General features: G+C 38.7%; 1 protein-coding gene across 1 annotated transcript in view; it reads left to right on the forward strand.

Annotated features, from left to right (window-relative positions):
* The first annotated feature begins 767 nt into the window (after positions 1–767).
* LOC112977179 (amyloid-beta A4 protein) overlaps positions 768–22,356 on the forward strand; it is a 64,875-nt gene continuing 43,286 nt past the window's right edge. The window contains exons 1-4 of the mRNA XM_026089222.1: positions 768–844; positions 2,094–2,252; positions 15,572–15,700; positions 17,841–17,940. Coding sequence (XP_025945007.1) covers positions 773–844; positions 2,094–2,252; positions 15,572–15,700; positions 17,841–17,940 — 460 coding nt within the window. The 5' untranslated portion in view covers positions 768–772. The remainder of the gene's footprint in view (positions 845–2,093; positions 2,253–15,571; positions 15,701–17,840; positions 17,941–22,356) is intronic.

A 22,356-nucleotide genomic window follows, 5' to 3' on the forward strand; every position in this document is an offset into this window, starting at 1 on the left:
GGAGATTGCTGTCTGGAAATGAAATCAAGAAAGTCCCTAAGTAAGACCCTGAGAGGGTTTCAGATGTCAGGTACAGAGTACATGTACACTGTGGCAAGTTAACAGTAACTCCTTCCCTTATTATTGAAATACTGCCCTGCCCTCTGTTACAGGAGAAAGTGGCCTTTTAGATTGCTGAAAGGAATGGTACTGAAAGTTTTCTTACACCCTTTTTCTGTCAGTGTTGTACTTGAAATATAAGTATGTTCAGTTCTTGAAGTGTTTGGCACCAATTCCTCAACAGACCAGCACAAATTGCATATAATTCTTGCTCTGTTCTACTCAAAGGTCAGTGATGCAGTCCACATAAATCTAGAAATCTTTGTGATACCAAAAAAAATACCTTTTAGAATGAGCTGAAATTCACTTATTTTGACCAAGAGCATAAAACAAATTAGATTGAAACATTTTTCTTGTCCAAGATGAAAAGGGGTCTGCGTGTTCACCCACCAAGACTTCCACTTCCTTTGCTTGATGGTAGGGTTACAGCTGTGTTGCTTCACGGTGAGGCTGAGAGCGCTTGACGTGATGTTCAGACGAGGCAGTGCAGTCCTTGTTTAATTTAATAACAGGATTCTACCTTTGTTAAATGTCGTAACTGCTTTTTATATACATAAAGGGAGGAGAGGAATTTCAACTGATGGCTGTGTGAGCTGCAGTACTTGGCTGTTGCTAAGCCCTGAGACAAGGGAGGAGAATTCAAAAGTCACCCTCCTGTGTTGTTTGCCAGGTCATGAGAGAATGGGAAGAGGCAGAACGCCAAGCGAAGAACTTGCCAAAGGCTGATAAGAAAGCTGTTATCCAGGTAAGGGATTTTTACCAGCAGGGGCTGCAATTAAAACACGATGGGTGCTAGTTGTGATATAATTTTAAAACATATTTATATGGGGAATTAATGTTATGTTCTGCTCTTACAGTTGCTATTTTTGCTTCCAGCTGTTAGTGGCTCCTGGGTATCTCTGTGTTTAAAAACCAGTCCCTGAAATGAAAATGCAGAACATCACTAGTTACTATGTAGAGAGGTAAAATTTTACTGTAATTTAGGTTTGCCTTCAGTGAGAACTGAAAACCCAAATCCTGTGGGCCCTTTCAAAATTTAAGCTGTAATAGACCAGTATAAGCTGCACAAGTTCCTAAGTGCAACCAGAGATGTGAAAATGTGATTTGAGGAAGCAATAAACACCAGTTTTTATCTGAAAGAAACCTTCAGCCAAATGGGAGATGTTCCAAGTGGTAGGATTCAGCATCATGAGGAATTATACCAAGGCTTTGGAGCAATCCAAATTTAGCCCAAATTTGTCACCAAATTCATCTGAATGTGATCAATAGAAAGAATTGTCCTTATATACCATGGAAAAACAAGCCATTATGAAAAAAACAAAAATTGCTTTATCCAGAATTATACTATAATTCAAAAATTTTGGCCAGATGCTTCTTGAGACCTGTTGTGCCTGTGTTAGGTATTACTTAGTACTGCTGGAAACATTTCAGTGCAAAAATACAAAAAATACAAAAAAAAAAAAAGTGATATTCAGAACCAGACTGCATTGCATATTAAATACCAAAGCTTTGTTCTTTGTATGCTTTGCCTAGTGAATCTTTCCCTTTATTGGAATGAATTTGGGCTTGTTTCTTCTTCCTGATGGCTAGTTTATATAGAATTTTTTCTGCCTTGTAGATTTGTTTGTGAAGTTACTTTGATACGTGAAAAGCCTTTATAATCACAGGGAGCAAATGTTTGCCAAACTCCGTCTGTTCCCAGGCAGAATTCTGTTGCACCAAACAGTCTTGGGTCAAATGAAGGATTCACTGGTGATTTTGCTGACCATTTTAGGAATATTTGATAGATTAATAAAATATGGCCAGGTGTTCAGGAATACAGGGCATCAGCAATTTGCATTGAAATCAATAAAAGATATGTTCAGCTCAGATTTTTGGAAGTCACGCTAGACTGACTAGGACAGAACATTTTGGTCATTTGCAGATGAAGTTTTTAATGTCTGCTGATCTCTGCTGATGTCTTCACTCTTTCTGTTATGATGGGTATTTTTCAGCATTTCCAGGAGAAAGTAGAATCACTGGAACAAGAAGCAGCGAATGAAAGACAACAACTGGTGGAGACTCACATGGCCAGGGTGGAAGCCATGCTGAATGACCGTCGCCGCATTGCTCTGGAGAACTATATCACAGCCCTGCAAACTGTCCCGCCCAGGGTAAGTGCAATATCACAAGCTCCATGAGCTGTGTCAAAATCACTTTAGTTATCCTGGGAAAAACAAATGTACGTGCAGGTACAGTCCAGTTTTGACGCACTGAGTGTGTGTTCCCTGCGTGAGCTATTAACCAGTTTGAAAGTTAAAGTTTAGATTTCATATGTACATACTCACAGGCAAACACCTCCCATACATACATATAGATAGATGGATGGATATAGATATTTAGGCAAATAACATGAAAGTGATTTGATTGTCAAAAATTGTAGCTGTTCGCAGATACTACTGAAGGATGATGATACAGTCCGTTCAAGTGATGCACAGTAGGATACTTGATTATTTCTAGAGGAAGCTTGAGGATGGGGGTGATTGTGTTTTTCCATTTTGTTTGCTGAACTGTTAAAATATTGGATGAAGGATCTTGTCAGAATTGTTGGACAGCATGAAGTTACCACACTAGAAATTGAAAAATTTTTGCTTTGGAGTGATGTAAACACCAAATTCAATATGTGGATTTGAATGGAATTTTTAATGAATCCATATCTGTGATGTTTAGATTTAATTCCAGAACAGTTGATCTGTGACCTCCAGAAAAAGTGGGTCTACATGAACACTGTGGGACAATAGTCAAATATTTTATATTTCTCTGGTCTCTTGGATACTTTCTAGATGGAAAAACCATTAGGTCAGTGAAAGGCTTTTGGGTTAGCAGTGTAAGTTATAGCCATTAGATTCTGAATTTGGCTTCATGAGGAATTACCTGAATATGACTAACCTGGTAAAATTATATTTTTTAAGTGAATTTCCTTCTGTATACAAACCCACATATTCACTAGCATGGAAAAGTGATCATCATTTTTGTGCATACAGTAAATCTATCTCAAGCTCTTGTTTATTTGGCATACTTGAAATATGAATGAGTATCATAGCTCTGTAATCTTACAGTTAGGATTCTGATGGGCTAGAATCCAGTATGGGGTGTAGGGTAAGATGTTAAGTCTCTTTTACTTGGTTATGAGACAATAGTTTAAGGAAAGAGCATCTTTGGGGCAACTCTGTTACTAGAACATGCCTAACAGTTGCAGGGCAATAAATATTGCAAAGCTTTTTTAAAATAAATAATTATTTTATCTGAGTAATACAGTTTTAATAGCTATGTTTATCATGAGGATGGTTGAATTAATGCTGAAATGTTTGAATATCAGAAAATGATCTATAAACTCTTATCAGATGTAATCCTTTTTTTTTTTTTTTTTTTTATCATCAGCAAACATTTTCTGCATCATGTGGTGCAAAACTCTTATTTTTACTGCATGCCAAGTAAAAGAACAGTCTGGGGTTGTCTGCCTGTCCTATGGAAACTTTAGAGTAGTTGTATGAAGAGTTGATCTGTATTTTGCAACATAGTAATTTGAGGAAAATGCAGTGCTAGTCTGTTATAAATTGGTAGAGGATGTTGTTTGGACCCACGCTGAGTGTGTCATGTTGTGTATTGTAACCTCTGACTGTTATAAGGGTAGTGAAGGGCTTGGACTCAAGGATCTCATTAGCAGCAGACACATTAGCAAATTATAGGCTGTATGCAGCTTCCTTACGATTGGAGTCTGCAGCTCATAACTGGAAGTGAGATGTGGTTAATGCATAGAATGGCTGCAGGTTCTGTTGGCTCTTTTACGATGCAGTTTTCAGTTATTCACCTAAGGTATAATTTCCTGTTTGGTTTAAGCCAATCATCTATTGCTGTAAAGGTGGTTCTCATGCAAAAGTAACCCTGTCTGGCAAGTATCCCCAAAATTATTTGATTTCAAGTTTTGTGGATCTGGCTGACAACTTGGTTCTGCAAATATTTGGGGATGTACAAGGGGAAGATGGGGACCAAACTCAACACGAGAAAAGGTCTCTAGAGCAGCCAAAATGTGAGACCCTACTCCTAGCATTAGGGAACTTTCATGTCCGACGAATGCAAATAGCATCTCCACTTCAAAAAAAAAAAAAAAAAAAAAAGCAGTGAATTTAGCTGCAGAACAGTAAGGAGCAAAATGTTAATGCAGACTTTGGGACCAGAAGAAAATGAATTTTGTTTGGGTTGTTTGTAGTCAGCTTCTGTGACATTTAAAGTAATAATAACTTTACCTTTTCAGTAGGAGAACCTGAAAGGCTGTGTCAATGAATGCATGAGTCCAGCAAGTTTTGAAGATACTGTTGAAAGACTGAGATATATCCTATATTCTGTCTCTACAAAAGCTGATATTTCTGAAAGGAGCAGGCAGCAAACATTTAGGTGACACCAGTTCAAGGTGTTACCGGACGGGGCATCATCACAATTGAGTTTAAACTATTGAGGGTGAACAGAAGCTCTTAAATGCTAAACAGTTCATTTGCCAGTCTTCTTAATGGTGCTGTCCTTGCCTCAGCTTTTTTTTGTTGTTGTTTCATGTTCTGTAGTTCCTGACAGTTCAGCTGTGTGCCTCTGAACTGTCAGTCAGATGTATGCCAAAGCACAGAAAAAGCTGATCTTGAATTCAGTAGGAGGATTGGTTTGGTATTTTTGTGGGACAGAGGGTGAAACCTGAGGAGTGATTGATGACAGCTAAGCAATCTAATGAATGAATCCAGTCCTGTGACTGCTGTGGACGATATTGAGCCAGATATTGGAATACCCTCTGCGTTCAAACTTTGGCTACCTAGCCAAAGAGAAAATGGGATTAATGGAAGATTCAGCTCTGTTACCCTAGCTATTTTCTTTCAGACAGAGAGAGGGATCTTAGGGACTGTGTCCCTAGTAAAATGAAAGAACATTTACTGCGATTGTCTTGTCATTCTGACAGTAAGTCATAACTATTCTGGTGACTTGTTAAGTAATCTTAAAAAGGGGGAAGTTTTCCTGGAGTTACGCAACAATGTTTTTGAAGAGTCACTTTCTACTGCCTGCTTCAGATTACATGCTTTGTTCTTAGTATGCTTACTACAGAAGTAGATTCTGGATTTTTAAAGTGGTGGAAACTGTTTCTCTATATGAAGTTATAAGGAAAGAATTTGAGTTTAAATTGAAAAATAAGTTTTTTTGTTTTTTAAAAACTGAAGTATATGTTTTTGTGCACAAGTAAGACTTGAGATTTTAGTAAAACTCTGCTTTTAAGATATTGTCAGTATGATGACATTTCTTTAAGGGAAGCGCAGGTTAGAATTTGTTAAATAAGGAAACAAAAAAAAAAACACCTCAAGGTCTTTGGAACTTCTACTTTACAAGAAGGAAGGTAATACTTTTTTCAGGCTTGGGTCACCTATTTACCTGGTAAACAAGAGGATAACTTTGTCAGCTTCTTTGTATACCATATGCTATACAGTATAGTTGTATAGTTTGTTATTGTAAGAAAAAACTTTCTAGGAGAAAAATCATCTATTGAGGAGGTTCTTTGGCTATATGAAATGGTGGTCTATGATTCTGGAAGTCTGAAGTCAGCTTCTAGCTGTCTCTGTTTTTCTAAGTCACTGGACCAAGGTCTTTTTTTGGTGCCTCAGGTCATACTTTGTGATATGGAAACTTCAGCAGCAGCACCAGAGTAAGAATTTGACAACTTTTTTGCCCTTAGTCATTTGTTACCACTTCTGTTACTGCTTCCATTCCATAGTATGGTGTTTGTGGGACCACATGTGAATAAGATTAGGGAGCTGATCTTTTTAACTTTAAAGTTAAAAATAAGAGCACTGCAGCACAGTTCCACAAACCCACTGCACTCATGCATGAGGGTGAGAATGATGGACAGGAGAATCTGAAAGCCAGTACCACTGCCAAAGTTACGGTGTTGTGGAACTGCAGCCTCGGCTCTCTGTGGAAAATGAAGTTGCTAGGAGGGTTACTGTAAGTCTGGCGTATATATCTATTTTCCATATGCTGCTTAATCACTTGGTTATATTGTCCAGATATATCCTTGTACTTGAATTTGAACATTTTCCCAGGATTTTTTGGACTTCTGGCAGACCACTTGGAGCATCAGGATTTAATTTGGCCTTTGGGTATCTAGAAATCTATGTCTAATCTTTGCCTGCAGATCAGTTATCATAGGAATACATTGAGTCTGACTCTCCTGGTGTCAGACTTAGGCACGTGGTGCACAGTTCTTCCTGAGTGAAGTAATCCTGAGACATACAGAAAATATGAGTTCATAGTGCATGCAGGTTATGTGGTACATACAGAGTAAGCACATTATTTGCTGCCTGTGCACTACACAGTGCAGATATGAACAGTCCTGCCTGAGAAACCCAAGCTGGAATCATGGCACCGTTGCCTGCACTGGCAAAGACTGTTTCTAGGTTGGAAGTGTTGTCGTGGCTAGAGCTAAGAAAGAGATTGATTGCCTACTGTGTCTTCCGCTGCTGCTTTCAAGAATGAGGAGCCTTAAATAAAGCTGCACAGTATTTGATTCAAAACAAATAAAAGGTGTAATTCTTCACACAGTGCATAGTTAGGCCGTGGAACTCCTCTCCACACTTTTGGAGTCTAAAAATTTAACATGTGTTCAAGGCATGAATCTGGGTAGGTTTACTGAAGAGAGCTGAACAGAAACTTCCTCTGGCTCAGAAAGTCCCTGAGCTACAGATGATGGGAAGCTGGAAAAGTGTCTGGGGGGAAGTACTGTATGCTTGCCCCTTCTTAGTAGGCATCCAGTCCAGGCTAGCAAGATACTGGACTGGGGGAACCTTTGGCCTGGGCCAGTAGGGTAGTCATTATATCTCTACAAATGCCTACAAAATCAGCAAAAGTTGAACTCAAGATCAGTGACATAGCCAATGATGAAGCTTCAGTAGGAGGGAATGGGAGAATGGAAAAAAAATAGAATAACTATGGCAATTTTCCTGTCAGGTAGGCAAGCAGGATGTTTCTGTTGTTCCTGGGGCTATGCCTGAGTACGTTTGTTTCATGCTGTAATTTCCCTGTACTATAGTCACAATAGCTGTTTTCAGTGCCGTTCCACTTAAAACTACAAAAGGCTGGGAATCTGTTATGATTAACTTCTGTATTGGACCAAAGACTTTAATGGCATTTTTTTTTCAGCTATGATACAGATGATCACCCAGTGCCGGTGTCACAGGAAATCTGCAGGGTAGCAATCTGGGCAGCAAGGAAGCCAGGGAGCATACGGAATTGAAATTGCATAGCTTCAAGGTCTACTAGCAAATAATTTTGAACAAACCCAGATATTGATGCTGCTGTTCTGTTCTCTGAAGCACTGTCATGCAAGCTGCCCAGAACCTTAAACTTGATCTGTCTCCCTGATTCCTGGTGCAGCTTAGCTGTGCTATACTTTGATGTCTTTGAAGATGGAGGGCAGCTGTTCAGTATCCAGTGTCAAAATACTGTATTGTTTCACCCTGCTTAATGATCTTACTACAGAAAAGGAGAATTAGTGGTAGTTGGAACTAGTATGCCCCTAGTTTTTAAAACAGTTGGTGATTTTTTCCCTTCATTCTGCCAGTTAAGTAGAAGAATTCAAAACTATCATTTTCTGTGAGCAGGCAGGTTCTATAATTCGCTTAAATTTTCTTTCACATGCATGTCAAATTTTACTGGATTTATGTCTTGCTGTTTAATCTTCATGGTAACAGAGGCACAATCTCTGTGGGAAGGCAGTGGGGGAGAAAAGAGAAGCAGAGAAGAAATCCAGTTCATAATGGTGAAAAAAAGGGTTTCAGAACAAGGAAACATATAGGAAAACTTTAAGAGGTAGTTAATTAACCTCCTTATTTTGTGTATAGAGTAAAGTAAGCATATAATGATTAAAGGCAGTTTAAAATGTTTCTTTTCTGATTTGGAACTATCTTGCCAGGATGTAAATTATTGACGAACAGAGTAGGATGATTAAGATGAAGCCTGGCATGTATGTTAACCCACCTGAATTCATTTGCCGTGTTTTTTTCCTATTGCCCTCAGAATTCTTTCTGGTACCATTTGTGCTTTGGGGCCAGTATCTGTTCGTATGGAGAGAGCATAGTATGTGCTGAAACAAGTCGAGTTTAGCTCTTTGGGCATAGAGGAGGGTATGCAGAAGGGCCCTTCCTCAGTGCCTCTGTGTTTCTGGAAGCTTTTCTGAGAAGTCTTTTCTGAGTCCAACAAGGTCACTGTGAAAATATACAGTTGGAGGCAGGTCAAAGCGTAGCTACTCATCTAGTGATAAAAATCCTTCTGTGAGGTAGGAAAGATGAGTCCAGCTCTAATACTCCACCCTTTAGTTCTGCTAATCTGACCCTGTAAAGCTGTGGAATTTCTCACATAAATTCAGTTACATGGGATTTGTGAAAGAAGAGGCATGGGTTTCATCTCTGCTGCTAAACCAGGTCAAACTTGAAGCATGGTCATCTAACTCAGTTTTTCAGCAGCTGCTGAGGCTTTTGTGTGAATAAAACCAGACTCTTATTTTTTTTCCTGGATTGTGGGCTTGAATGTGTGGTATAGTCATACTCCTAGCCTTGCCAGTAGGTTTTTGTAGAAGCAAGCTTAAGAGAAGGCAGGCAAATCCAGATGGCTAATAAGTTCTGCAAAACTTTGGCAAGTTCATTATATCTAAATCCAAATTCTTGAAAAGGCAAGCAGAGACAAAATTGGTTTTAATTTGTCAAAGCTGAGTAAGTTCAGATCCTGAAAGGAAAATAATGAGATTGAATCAAACATTGTTTTCACTTTTTTCTTCCTCAGGAAAAGTGCTTGGGATGGTATGTACAGGGAAGTTTTGAGTACCGTTATAGCCATGTAGTAACAATGTTTGCGATAATGTATTTTCTTATAAATTACCAGAACTGATGAGAAAGTATCCTTAACTCCACATGAAGGGTAGCTGGATGGAAGGGATATAGCTGTGTCAAACACTGCAGTGTAAAGGTCTTGCTCATTCTAGCTAACCTGTCTTGAGTGCTTGTACAGTGAGCTGCTTTTCCTGCATCAAACGTGACCCTTAGGTTAGTAACAAGTTAATTACCCTAATAAGCTAATGAAAAGCACATTCCAAGAGTGGTAATCAGAAAGGATCGGTGATTGATTTTGCTCTGCAGGCAAAACTAAATAGCGAAATACAGCATTGTGGGACTTCCGGTTTTGATTTATAGAGACAATTTTGATCAAAATGACAAGCCAGCTCAGAATTCCCCATGGTAGTCCCATGGCACAGAGCTAGAAGTTGTACTTTAAATACACAGAAGTGCTTTAATATGATTTTCTTGTTGTTTTTCTGTAATAAATACTTTGAATTTCCATGGAGAGAGAATGTAAGTTATGTTTCTAACAATTCAAACTAAATTTGGTATTTCCATTTTCCAAGCTCAATGAAATTACACTGTTTCACCACTCACTTAAAAACAGAAATACTAGGCTAGCTCTGTGCAGAGGCCATGGTACTTATAGACATTCTTTTACCAGTTAGAAACTGTTGTTCAGATATTTTAGATCTGATACATGGTTCCTTTATGGAGCTTACAAAGAGGCCAGTGGGTTACATTTTCTTGTAATTGCCCTATAGAAAGGGAAGCTGTAGTTTTCATCTCCTAATTTTTGTAGCTGTGAAAGAACCTGCACTGTCTCCATTTCAGGGGAATCCTGGTAGTCATAGAGCCAAAACCTACAGTGAAAGAGAGAGTATAGAAGGAACAATAAAGGTGGTAAATTATCAGAACTGTTTTATGGACAAATTGTAAGAAATATTCTCCATTAGCTACAACAAAATCAAGCTAAGTCCTTGCTAAAATGGCATAGATCAGTAGAGAATGGAATAATTGAATATTCTCCATTTAGAATCTTATGTGAATAACTTCTGGTAAGCTGCCTTTTGAAAGGCTCTTTTTTACTGTATTTAATAAATTGGTATTATCATCATAGTGATGAGTGCTGTCTCCAAATGCCTTGCATGTATGAAGTTCTTTCCTCCAGAAGGATCCCAAAGTGTTTTTGAGCATTTTTAATAGAATTCTTGCCTTTTGCAATGCCTTAAAAGCTGGAGTGGAAATAGAGCCCATGTTCTCCAGTTGGTTATGTCTGGAACCTGTGGAATATAGACAGAAGTCTAGGCTGACAGATTCTGCTAATGTGAGTTTGGCAGTTAGCTGCAATGTTAATATTGTTATTTTATTCTTAGAGAAAGATGTCAGCAGTCTTGTCTTGATGCTGTTGCCACCGGGAATACAGGCACCTTTCTGGCCTGTAGAGTCAATATGATTGGAAGTCAGCACCAGGTAGCCAGGTTGTCATCAGTATTTTCTGCTTCATTTGGGCTTGTCTCATTCAGCTAGAAAACTGGAGGTAGGCTGTCAGGATTGCCTGGTTAAGCTTTGAAGCCAGGAAGTTGCAGTACAGGTCATTTTCATAGCCTTAACTCTGCCCTGGTGCATATATATTTTCCCCAAAAGAATTGTCTTCCAAATAAGAGAAGAGGCGTATTCCCTACAGTATTAGGCAGAAAGACATCTTTTTAATGATGATTGGAAGTCTGTGAATCTGTCTCCTGCGTACAGAATTAATTGAACACATGCAAGTCAACATATTTATAAGAACTCTGTGTAAAATAATACTCTGACAACATCCTCCAGAATAAACAGGATTTTAAATTAACAGTTAAAATACCTGCAGATGTGAGTACATCTGCTGGACTGTGATGAATGCTCGTAAAAGGGCTATGATGCCTGCTTATTTTTAGGTTAAAAAAAGCAGGTGTTTGAAGCTGCTGAGAAGGGAAGTGTTAGAACAAGTTCCGCAGGAGTAAACTGCATGGCTGAGTGTGCTTGAACCGGTCAGAAGTGATATATAACAGAGATGTTCAGACTACCACAGTCTGCGGTGCCTGGTGTGTGTCCTTGTTAGGTGTGTTCATGCCTTTTTTTCTGTATGTTCCTAAATGAGAGTGCCATGATCCTGTGGGTTTAAGCTTCTTGCCAGCCAACCCAGGCTCTTCCAGTACTCAGGAATCAATATTATTCCTAATTAAACAGCACTCCTTATGAAATAATATGTATTCTGAGTTTGGTGCTGGATCCTATGGTTTCAGAAGTCATTTGTCATTCCTGTTACTGGATAAATTAGTTGCCAGCAGCGTTGGCCAGGATAACTAAAAACGTGTAGATAATGGAAGTCATGTTGGGAGTATCTTTGTTGCTTTCCTAGGAAGACCGATTAAAAACAAGCCAGCAAAACAAATACAGAAAACTGAAAATAACAAAATTATTTCATGAGGATTAGGTAGCCCCTGGTGGCTGATACAGGTTAGTTATTCTGTGAGTCATTTCCCAGATGGTTTTTATTAGGTAGCTACAGATGTGAATGCATTGAGTTTTCCTTGGAAAAAAAGTGGAACAGAATTTCAGAAACTAAAACCAAATTTTTTTTTAATGAACTTCAATACTTGGTACATTATTTGTCAAGAGTGAGAGGTGCAAAGCTGACCCTGGGATATGTCAGCAGTTTGTTCTTCTGCCATAAACAGGGTCAGAGTTCAGGCCTTGAGAACTTAAATTAGCTGGTAATGGCAACTTTTTCAGTTATAATTTAGTCTGAAGGGTCCTTCCTTATTTCCTAAGGTTGGACTAATAGATTCCCCCCCCCCCCCCAGATTTATTGTAATAGCTTCAGACACAGGGTCTAACTGAATTTTCTTAGGCTTTGGAGCCCTCCCTCATCTCCGTGCTTGACCGTACCATACCTTGTGGCCCCTCTGCTGCACCATCACAAGTGTTTGTATTGCTACATGGTGTACTAGACAGGGGAATAAATCCTGCTGAAAATAACTCTGCAGAAAAGTGTGTCTGGGGAAGGGGTTTTTAAGCAGAACCGGTTCACTCCATGATGACATTTAAAAAAAAAAAAAAGAAAGAAAAGTATGTTAAATGCAACGAGGAGGTGGAACTTGGTGAGAGGTAGCAAAGAGTAAAGTCAGCACAGCGATCAGGAGATTTGTTAAGTGCAGTAGGTCTAGAATTCTAGGCATAGAGGAGAAAAGTATCAATTACCTTTTTTTACACTATTAAGGTTACCTCCAGCTATAAAACTTGGGCCTCGATTATGGTCCTGGCCACCTCCAGGCATGTGAAGCTAGTAGAGAGCTGTCATTGTCCATCACCAGCCCTGGCAGTTTAGCCTCCAGCAAAGGTCCTGAAATTTAGGCAGTAACATTTCAAAGTTATTGGGAGGTTGGAGGTCTGACCTGATCCAGTGTGTCTGTAACTCTTGGTAGTTATTTAAGACTGAGGGAGCCAGAGACATTGTAATTTATGTTGAATGGTCAGGGCATACCACCAACTCTCTTGAGGTTTGTTTTTGTTTCTGTTTTTCTTTTTAATTAGCATGGAAATGACCCACCATATTACCTTAATGGATAAAGCAGGGCATGTTTCCTGAAGGTCACAAAAATGGAATATTTGGCAATGACAAGAGTATACTGTAGGACTGCTAATCCATTTCAGCTTCCACTTCAGGGAAGCTTGAGTGCTTTTATATCTCAGGGCCTAATGCTGTGTTCAAGGAATAGGTTCCTATTGTTTTTATTGGTGCCTGCATCTATCCTAGGAACTCCTGACTCTTGCAGTGCCTAGCTGACTGTGAAAGCCTTGTAAATCTCTGTGAGGTGATGGAATGCTTCACAGGGATTTTTTAGCTTGAAATCTCTCTTTGTTAGAGCAAAGTCACTAGCTTTTAGACAGTCACTAGTCAATTGTTGCCATCAGGGTTAAAACTTGTATATGGATAGCTTTTTAAAAAAAAAAAAAAAAAATGCAGGCTTGTCTTACCCATGTACAGTGAGTTTCTAGTGTTTTTTTTCTTTGCTTAAGAAACAGCAAAATCATTGCTCTTGTAAGAAAGCACCTTATATTTAGTATTCTTTCTGCATTGTCCTCTGCTTTAATTATGGTTTCCTACCACCATGACAGGAAGTTTTCTTGGCCAGACATGCTTGAGGTATCCATGTTCATTTCTTCTTGTTAGTGATAATTTGAGGCTTTTCTCAATGTCAAAAAATGCACTGAAAGTTGGCTACCAACTTACCCAAGTGACTATTGCTGTTAGCGGTATTTGACAGGTGTTTTCAAGATTGTTATCATAGTAATATCTAGTTGCAACTCTTAATGTAAATGTTCCATTGACCTATTGCAGTGAACATAAACATGCTGAAGTGAAAAATATGCCCTTCTCGCATTAGACGTGACACATAAATGGCGATGCCTCAAGAGATACTTGAAGAAACAGAAATTAATACTTTTCTCTCTAGTCTGCCCTAACCTGCTGTCTTGATATTTCTTGGGGCAAAGAAAACTGAAGTTTCAACAGAGGTAGCAACATTGTCAGTCTTTGAATTTTTACTTGTGTTGTAAGCCTCTGGCCTTCTAGTCTTTGTTCCTATAATGCTTCGCAGTTGGCCTTTCAGTTTTTGTCATTACCGCAGTGTTACAAAGGCTGCTTGCTTTCCAACATTTGTCCAGTTTCCTGCAACTTCATCCCAAGGTGTTTGGCTTTAGGTTTTATTTTTCCTCATGAAAGAATTTAAGTGATGGAGCCGCTAAATTTAATCCTTTGTCAGGTAATGGCTTCACATTTCTCTATTTCTGTCCTACAAATCTTCTTCAAATAACCTTTGTTTTACTTTCTTCAGGCATTTTTAAATCTGTTGCTTCTCTAAAGCTGAAGAGATCCTTAAATCTTTGAGCTTTGTAGCTTAGTATTCATCTCTTGTGTAAATGTTAAATTAGTTTAGGCTCTATATTTCTCTGTGACTCTAAGTCTTCTTAAAGCTTCAACTTCTCCAACAGTTCTTTCTTCTTCAGGATGCTGTATATTGAGCTTCTAATACTTGCTTTGTCACTTATCCATCCACTCCCCTTTATCACTTCCAGTCCCAGAGCTGCTGCTCACCACTTCTACTCATTCTTTAATTGAGTACACAGGAAGGTCACTATTTCCTTTCTTTCCATCTATGTCAAGGGCATCTTTCTCACCATTCAGCAGTATCAGGTAGGATATAGAAACAGCACAAGCTGAGTTTGTTTGTTTGTTTGTTTTCCAGAATCGTCATAAACACAGAGTTAAAAATGATTGTCTTGCCTGAATACTAGAGAATGCTTCCCTGGTTTGGTACTATGTTATTGTACAGAGTGAAAAAGAACATTGAAATATACATTTCTTCTTAGGCTTCTTAATCTAAGTCTGTGCTCACTGTTGCCAGGTACCATCAGACTATATCTGTTTTTAGTGTTCCCTTCAGCTACAGACCTTTCCTCTGTTCATATTCAACTATATTTTTACACAAAATAGTTGCTTTCTTACTTTGACAGTGCACACACTAGCTTTAAGGCATTTATTTAGTATCTTTTACTAACTAAAGTCACCTGCAATATAAACATAAGATTTTAAAAAATCCAACCACCCAAGTTGGGTGCATTCAGAAGAACCAAGTAGGTGGTCCTTTTTTCTTTCTCTTACAGTTTTTCAGTCAGTTGTATATTCTGGATGTGTGCCTTCCACACCTCAACTCAGCTTCTGACTATCTGTTCCTTTCCCATTTCTCCCTGAAGGCATAGCAGGACAGAATAGTCTTAGATTTTTAGAGTTTTACAGTCAAGTCTGATGACTGTTCCTTGGCTTGGATAGTATAGGGCTTTCAAATGGTCTTCTGTGCAGGTGGTGGGCAGCCCAGGACTATTTACCTTCTGACCTGAATCTGGATTTGTGCATTCAGTTTACTGTTGATGAGACTTAACAATTGTAATCTTTTTTGGTTTTACAGTTTAACTGTAGTTAATGGATGTTGATCCTGGTCAGATAGTCAACATAGTAGGGGACTCTTTGAAATGCTTCTGACTAAGACCAGGTTTCAGGGAACGTTCTGGGAGAACTTTGCTTGGTGGTGGTGAAAGTTGCAGAACTGGGGGCCTGAATCATGGGGGCTTCCTCCCTGGGAGAAGAGGAGAAGTGGTCTGGTGGGGAGAATAGAAACACCACCCAGAGGAAGGGTGGGGGAGGTATTAACTAGCATATTAAGATGGCAATTCCTGTCATGTTGGGGCAACATCATAGCAGTTAGACAAGGAAAAGCAACAGCCAAACTTCCTTTCTGGTCAGGACAGGTATTGGAAGGCCTTCTCGTGTCTACCTGCGGCTATGGTTGAGCAATGCATCCCGCCGAAGGGGCTGAGCGATCGGGTGTTTCTCAGAGGAGTCTGACCTTCCTTTGGAAGATCGTTGCTGCAGGGTCTGCTTTTGTTTTGGGAGGCACCTCTGGTCTAAGGATCTGTAAAACATGTGGTGTTCTAAACTGAACCAATTTTTTTTTCTTGTTTCTTCTCCATAGCCTCGTCACGTATTCAACATGCTGAAGAAGTACGTGCGTGCTGAGCAGAAAGACAGACAGCATACTCTCAAACACTTTGAACATGTCCGCATGGTAGACCCAAAGAAAGCTGCCCAAATCAGATCTCAGGTAATCCCCCCTGAGGGTTAATGGGGTCATGTTTGTTCATAACTATCATGTTGCTGTCAACTGATTAAAAAAAAAATTTTTTTTTTTACTCCTTCCTGTGCACTTTTACATGCAATAAGAAATAATCTGCTTTCCAACAGCAGATTAAAGCAAAGTGATGTAGGAATAAGGTGTGCGTGATTTGTCTTTTGAGAAGAACTGTTTATCCAGTCAGTGAGTCGGTTGTGGGCATTTTCTGGGGAGCCCTCCAGAGCAATAATGCCCAAAGCCTTTACTACTGCTTTGGTAAATAATACTTCTGAGGGAACATCTTTAATAGATTTGGTTACCACACACCATTATGCTTCCCTCAGCTGAAGTGGCAGAACCAGGAATGGTATAGGCATCTGACTGCAACCAACGTTTCTGCAGTCATTTCAGAGGTACTTGTAGTGTCTGTAAATGCAATTCCTACAAAGCACTTGAGTTTAACATGTTTTTACAAATGGGTACTGTAGTTCATGGCATTTTAACTGCTGAATGTTACTGCAGTCCTTAACGTGTATGTTTTGGAACAGTTCTTGTGTTTCCCTCATAAATTGTGGAGAGTGAGAAAGAAAGAAGAAAAAAAAAAAAGACTGAAGAAGTAGCTGGTTTTCAAAACATCAATTAAAATTGCAGGTGCAATGGGTGAGCTGCTAAAAATGTGTGTCGTAATTTGCAGAATCTGCTTCTGTTCCCTCTGCAGGATGCAGTTAGAAGCTCTGTTCCAGCCACAGTTTTTGAACTGATTGGCATCACTAAAAGCCAAATCAAAACCATGTACCTCCATGAATGGCACAATTTACATATTAGACTTCTCAAACATCTATTCCAGCCAAACTTGTGTATCGAGATTGTGCTATCTTGAAATTGCTACAGTTGGAAATGTGCAGTTCTAAGTGTCTTCTGCAGTGATCTTAGACAGCTTGTGCATGTCTGAAACATTCAAGCTTGTCCTTTTGCATCCAGCATGGCTGTTTAGTTTCTAAAACATTGGATTGTTTAACCAAAAGGAAACAATGAAAATTTGCAAACTACAGGTTTGTTGGCAGCACAAGTAAAGGAAGACATTTAGATGCAAGAAGTACAGTGTATTTTTTTAGTATACTTTTGTAGGGCCCTGTATTTTCTGCATGATGGGAATATTGCAGTAAGAACATAGAGCTAAGGAATGAGTATTTCTATAATATCTTTTCTTCCTGAATTGGTCAGAAGATTGGTTGGTGTAGGCTGACAGATTTGGTGGGGAATTTTTATTTCAGTGGAAAATAGAAAACAAAATATTTTAGTCAAAAGCATAAGTACTATATTTCAATTTGAAGAAACCACACCAGTTCTTCAATGAAATTGCTGTCTGCAACCCATTTTCTTCTGTACGCCTCATTGCCCAGACTAAGTCATCCAAGATGCACCTCAGTTTCCCTTTCTAATGAAGAGAGGTGAGACTTCCCAAGAGTCCCCTGGGGAGCATACATCATACGAGATGGAGTGACTCAACCCCTGCAGCAGCCTGCAGCAACCTGGAGCAATAGCTGTAATCACATGAGACAACACAGTAATGCATCTGGGTAGATATGTTTTTGTTTTCAGCTGAAAATGTTTGCAAATGTTTTTAACTAGAAAATTGAAGCATTCTTCAGAGAGTAGTCAATTCTTTTTGCCATATTTGGACAAAATAAAAAAAACAGCTGACACATTTTGATCCAGTAATCATTGGGCCTCACTTGGTTCATGTGTGATGCAGAAGCCTAAGGGTGTGGACAAATGTACAAGTTATTGAAGGGTTAAGTGTGGCAGTGAATTTCTGCCACAATAGCTGCTTGCATACATGCTCTGATTCACAGCAAATGTAAAACCCCTACCTTAAATTACTTCATCATTCCCATGGTCTCTCAGGTTGTTGCCATGGAGGAGCATCTGTGGCCCAGAACACTATGTGGCAGCTGTAGGAGAAAGGTGTATTTTGCAATGGATTCAACTGTTTCAGGATGTAGAGCATACCCAAGTGTTATACCTAGCACAAGTGAAAAGTGTCTTGCTTTGTGTAGTCTCTAAAATTTGCAGTAATGATGAGTAACAACAGTATTCCTCTCTTTAAAACACTTTTGTTTTTCCATAGGTTATGACACATCTACGTGTGATATATGAACGCATGAACCAGTCTCTCTCCTTCCTCTATAATGTGCCTGCTGTGGCTGAGGAGATCCAGGATGAAGTTGGTATGCAAACTATTAATACAGAGAAAGAGAACTGTTTCTGTGATGAAAAGTCACCACCAAAAGCTAAAATACGTCCTCTTACTTCTGTTGATATACTGCTGTAGCTGATAAACGAGAGCACAAACCTGCCAATGTTTTTAAATTATAAATTAAATTATAATGAGGTTTGTTAAGTTATAATCAGGTTTCTAATGTGCACCTATAAGAAAAATACTACATGGATGAAAAGAAGGGCCAGTGATGGGGTGGTCTTTGTCTTTGGAACAGCTTTTTTTTCACAACATGCATAGTCTATCAAAGGGCAGTTACTGGGTTAGTTTCACAAATAAGCAGTTTCAGTTGACCAAATCAATTACCAATTTCTTTTCAAAGCAAGGGAGGGAGGTGTGCCATTCGGTTAAGGGTAAGGATGTGTTTAGGGCCCAAGGAAGGGTTGGACGCGGAGAGTACCAGTGGATTCACTTGGCCAAAGTGCAGGTTAGGAAGGAGATGCATTGATGTGAGTTGGGGAAGGGGTTGGGAGGAGAAAAAGATAGTTGAATTAATAATCATCCTTCACCATGTGTTTCTATTTTTCACAATTCTAAGTCACAGTCAACAGCCTCAGTCTGTAGTTGTAGAATGCAGTTTTAAAAAACCCTTATTTGAAACGGTATCCTTTTTGTAGCAAAGGAGATGCCCATACTGTTGCTAAGTCTCTCAGATGCTCGGTTTGCTTTATTTCCCTGCCACCATTATTCCCTTGGGTTTTTTTTGCTAGAAGTTTCAATTTCTTCTATTGTTGGTAATGTTAATGCTTGTTGTTGGGGACATGCTTCTAATTTTTCTTTTTTATCTGAAGTAATGAAATGGAATGGAAATTTTAGAGGCTTTGAAGTGACATGGGAGCAAAAGTCTATTAACTGCTTAGTGGTTTACAGAAATATGACTCCTAATCTCAAATTTTAATACTTATTTTTAGTGGTAAAAAGCAACTGAAATTAGTAGAATATTGTCTCCCAATAAGATGAGAGAAGCTAAGATATCTCAAAGGAAAAGTCTGTCACAGTCTCTTAAGTACCTTTTCCCTACTTTGATTTTTGGTGATTTTGGGTTTACCAAAAATTCTTCAAGGCATTGCAAAGTTAAAAGCAACCAAAAATAGGTTCTTTTACTGGGAGTTACCAGACAGCATTAATTGATGAAGGCCCTGTCGGCTCTGGGCTGTACTAGATACAATAGTTTTTAGTACTGAAAAGAAAGCCTATTCTCTTTTGATATCAACGTTCTCCTTGTTGATAGCATTGACTGTATTCTAACTTTTACATATTGGTTTTAATGGAAGGACATTCACTGAGATCATTCCTTGCTATTAAAGGAGACAGCAACCTTCTAGATTGAGTACTGATCATTCTGTTGAAAATCTTTTCTGAAATTATTGAATTTTTTAGTCTTGGTACTCTTCCTAAACCCATGGAAAAAGAAATCTATTATAGCTGCAGAATCTGTGGAGAAGTAAAATATTAATAAAATTGCACTTTGTAACATTTCCAAGAAATAGTGCAACTCTCATTAAAAAGACAAATGTTTCATTAAATACCATTTATAAGAACTATTGACTTAGAAAGTGTTAGTGGAAATCTGAAAAATACCAAGATAAGAACATCTTTGCACACAATGTCTCTGAATAATAAATTGCAGGTAAGAAAGCATATTTGAAAAAGTTCTTCTGTCAGCCTGGGATGCTAGCTAAGATGGCAAATCATTTAGTTTTCTGTTCATTCAACTTACAGTTTCTAGTTCTGCACTTTACAGCAGTTCTTCATGAACAGTTTTCACCTTGAGGAATGAATAATCTTTGCTTTAGAAGATAGAGCTCTGGCAAAGGTAGTTTTCCTCTAAATTGAATAAGTAGTTTCATGAGCAGCAGAACAAATGAGTTCTAGTTTCCTGTGAATTCATACCCGTGGTTAATTCCTCTAATGTCTAATAAGGTGCCAGTTTTGAGTAGATTTTCTCATTGCTAGAAATATTATGCCCCATTTTGCACAGTTTCTCTGTTACCAGCTTTTGACAAATTTGAATCACTCGGGTCTTGGATTTTTTTTTTTTTTGACACTAGACTAAAAATAAATTAAAATTTTCCTCATGTCTTCCCAACAGTCCACCAACAAAGTTTCATTCCTGAGAGACAGATGTTCATCTTTCACAGGAAAGTGTATGTGCTTGAAAATTAGGTGCACACTTGTAATCTCTTCCTGTTACCTTTTGAGAACTTTATGCTGAGCAATGAATTTGAATGATAACAGATAGAATAGAAAGTTGTTGCTGGGGCATAGCAACTGTATACAGAACATTTTTGTTATCAATCCAAAGATATTTTTAATTAATGCTGATGAATCACAACCTAGCAGTGGGATGGTTGGAGTTCCTTTCAAATACAGGATATTACTGAAGATCTTGACCTCAAAAAGCAGATCAACGGCCGTGGTTTTAAGGTGCTGAATCCAAAATAACAAATCCAGCTTCTAAGCTAAAAGCAGCCTTTCAAAAGCTTTGGTTATTTTCCCAGCTCTAGCAGAGATGATGGCAGAAATTTAGGGTAAAATTTAAACCAATCATAGTTCTTATCTACAACTGTTTGTCACCAGTTGAGCATATGGATACGTAGGAAGACCCACAGTACTCTGAAGAGTAGAAAGCAGCACTTACATGAAGTGAGCACTTTTTTGCTGCTAAGCACTTGACAGATGTGCAATGTATAAATGCCTTGTCCTCATAGGACTACAGGCATGTATTGTAGCAGCAAATTCCAGATGTGAAAGCAAGAATAATGCTGACTATCTCTACTTCATGTTGGGGCAGGGATAAAGACCCCCAGTAAGAGCTGCAGAGAGCAGTCTGTCTGACCATGAGTTTTATGACAAAGCTTGGAAAGCTTAGACAAGATATTTGTGTAGGAGCCTGTTTGCCATTCTGGATGCAAAGGATTTCTCAAAGAACATTGATGCAAATGTCCTACAGTTCTAACCAGGTCACTGTCTGCAACAGGTACAGTCCGTGGTGTTTAGTGTTTCTGAGGAACAGGAGCATGAATATGAGAGTGGCAACAAAAATCTGAGAAGAGATATTTGTGCGCTGTAGATGAGCAGATTACTTGATTACTTTGATATTTTTACCCACCTTTTCTCTCTGATAAATCTCATATACTATTTAATATGTACAAGACCTCAGAAGAGCAATGGCAGACTTTAAGGGGAATCAGCAATTCCTTTTAGCACATCCTGCTTTAAATCCTTATTTGATTAGACTGCTTATCCATGTATGTAAAGGTAATTTATTGCAGGGAGTGGCACAGCTTCTGAATTAGAAGCTACATCAGAGCTCTGTATATCAGTCAAATGGGCAGGGGATGAGCTGAATATTTTATTTTGTCTTTGCTGCTCTGTTTCCAAACTGATGTCCCTGACTGCACGTTTTCTAGCCCACCACTGATGAAATATTCAGCACAGCCTACTATAGCAGTATGATAACTAAGCTCTGAAACACTCAGTCATAAGCAAGTAATAAGTAAGAAAATGTGATTTTGTTTGTTACTTGGCAAATAAGTTCAAGCTATTGTTATTTTATCATTCTATTCCACTGCCCCTATCTTGTTCTTCTGCAGCGTGTTGTGGATGCCACATTCATGTCATATAGTAGGGAGAGAGGACAGACAAAAGCAGATCCCAGGTCATTACTTGCATTCAGCTGGATATGGAGTGCTGTGGGTAATGTGCCATTTCAAATATCTGTATGCTCCAGCTTAGCATAACAAAATTCGAGCAAGAGAATTTTGCCTCTTGACACTCGGTTCACAACTTCTTCTGACAATTTTGTACATATTTTTGGAAAAAGGTTGACAGCTGTAAATATAGGGCAAACTGCAGAGTAAAGATATGTGAAGACTTGCCTTCTTTTAACCCTTTCTCTTTAACCATTAGGTCCCTATATCTGTCAGCCTGCCTCTGTGCATATTTTTGGACTGGCATTGCCTCAGCTAGTTTTGGTCTATCAACATAGCTTTATAAAGCTAATTGTTGATTTCCTGTTTCTAGCTGCTAATTTTGACCTACAATGAACTCACAACCTTTTTGCATTTATTTCCATGAGCTCAGTTCATATGCTGTTTTCCATTCATGCTGTGGTATCTGTCTAGAAGTTCTGAGAGCATTAGGTGTTTGCCACAGGCAGTCAATCCAAAATGAAAACCATCATGGTTTTTGGCTAGATATTGCAAAACCAAAACACAACCTTGGAGGCTTTGCAAAAGCAAATTCAGCCTGCCCTGGTGGGTGCCCTTTCTTTTGTGATTGTTTTTTTCATCGTCTCGCTCAAAATATTGCTTTGAATATATAACTAGAAGTGTCCTTCAGACTGCAGTGGGAACTTTTTTAA

This window comes from Apteryx rowi, unplaced genomic scaffold (genome assembly GCF_003343035.1).
Source record: "Apteryx rowi isolate R43461 unplaced genomic scaffold, aptRow1 scaffold_801, whole genome shotgun sequence".
Lineage (NCBI taxonomy): Eukaryota > Metazoa > Chordata > Aves > Apterygiformes > Apterygidae > Apteryx > Apteryx rowi.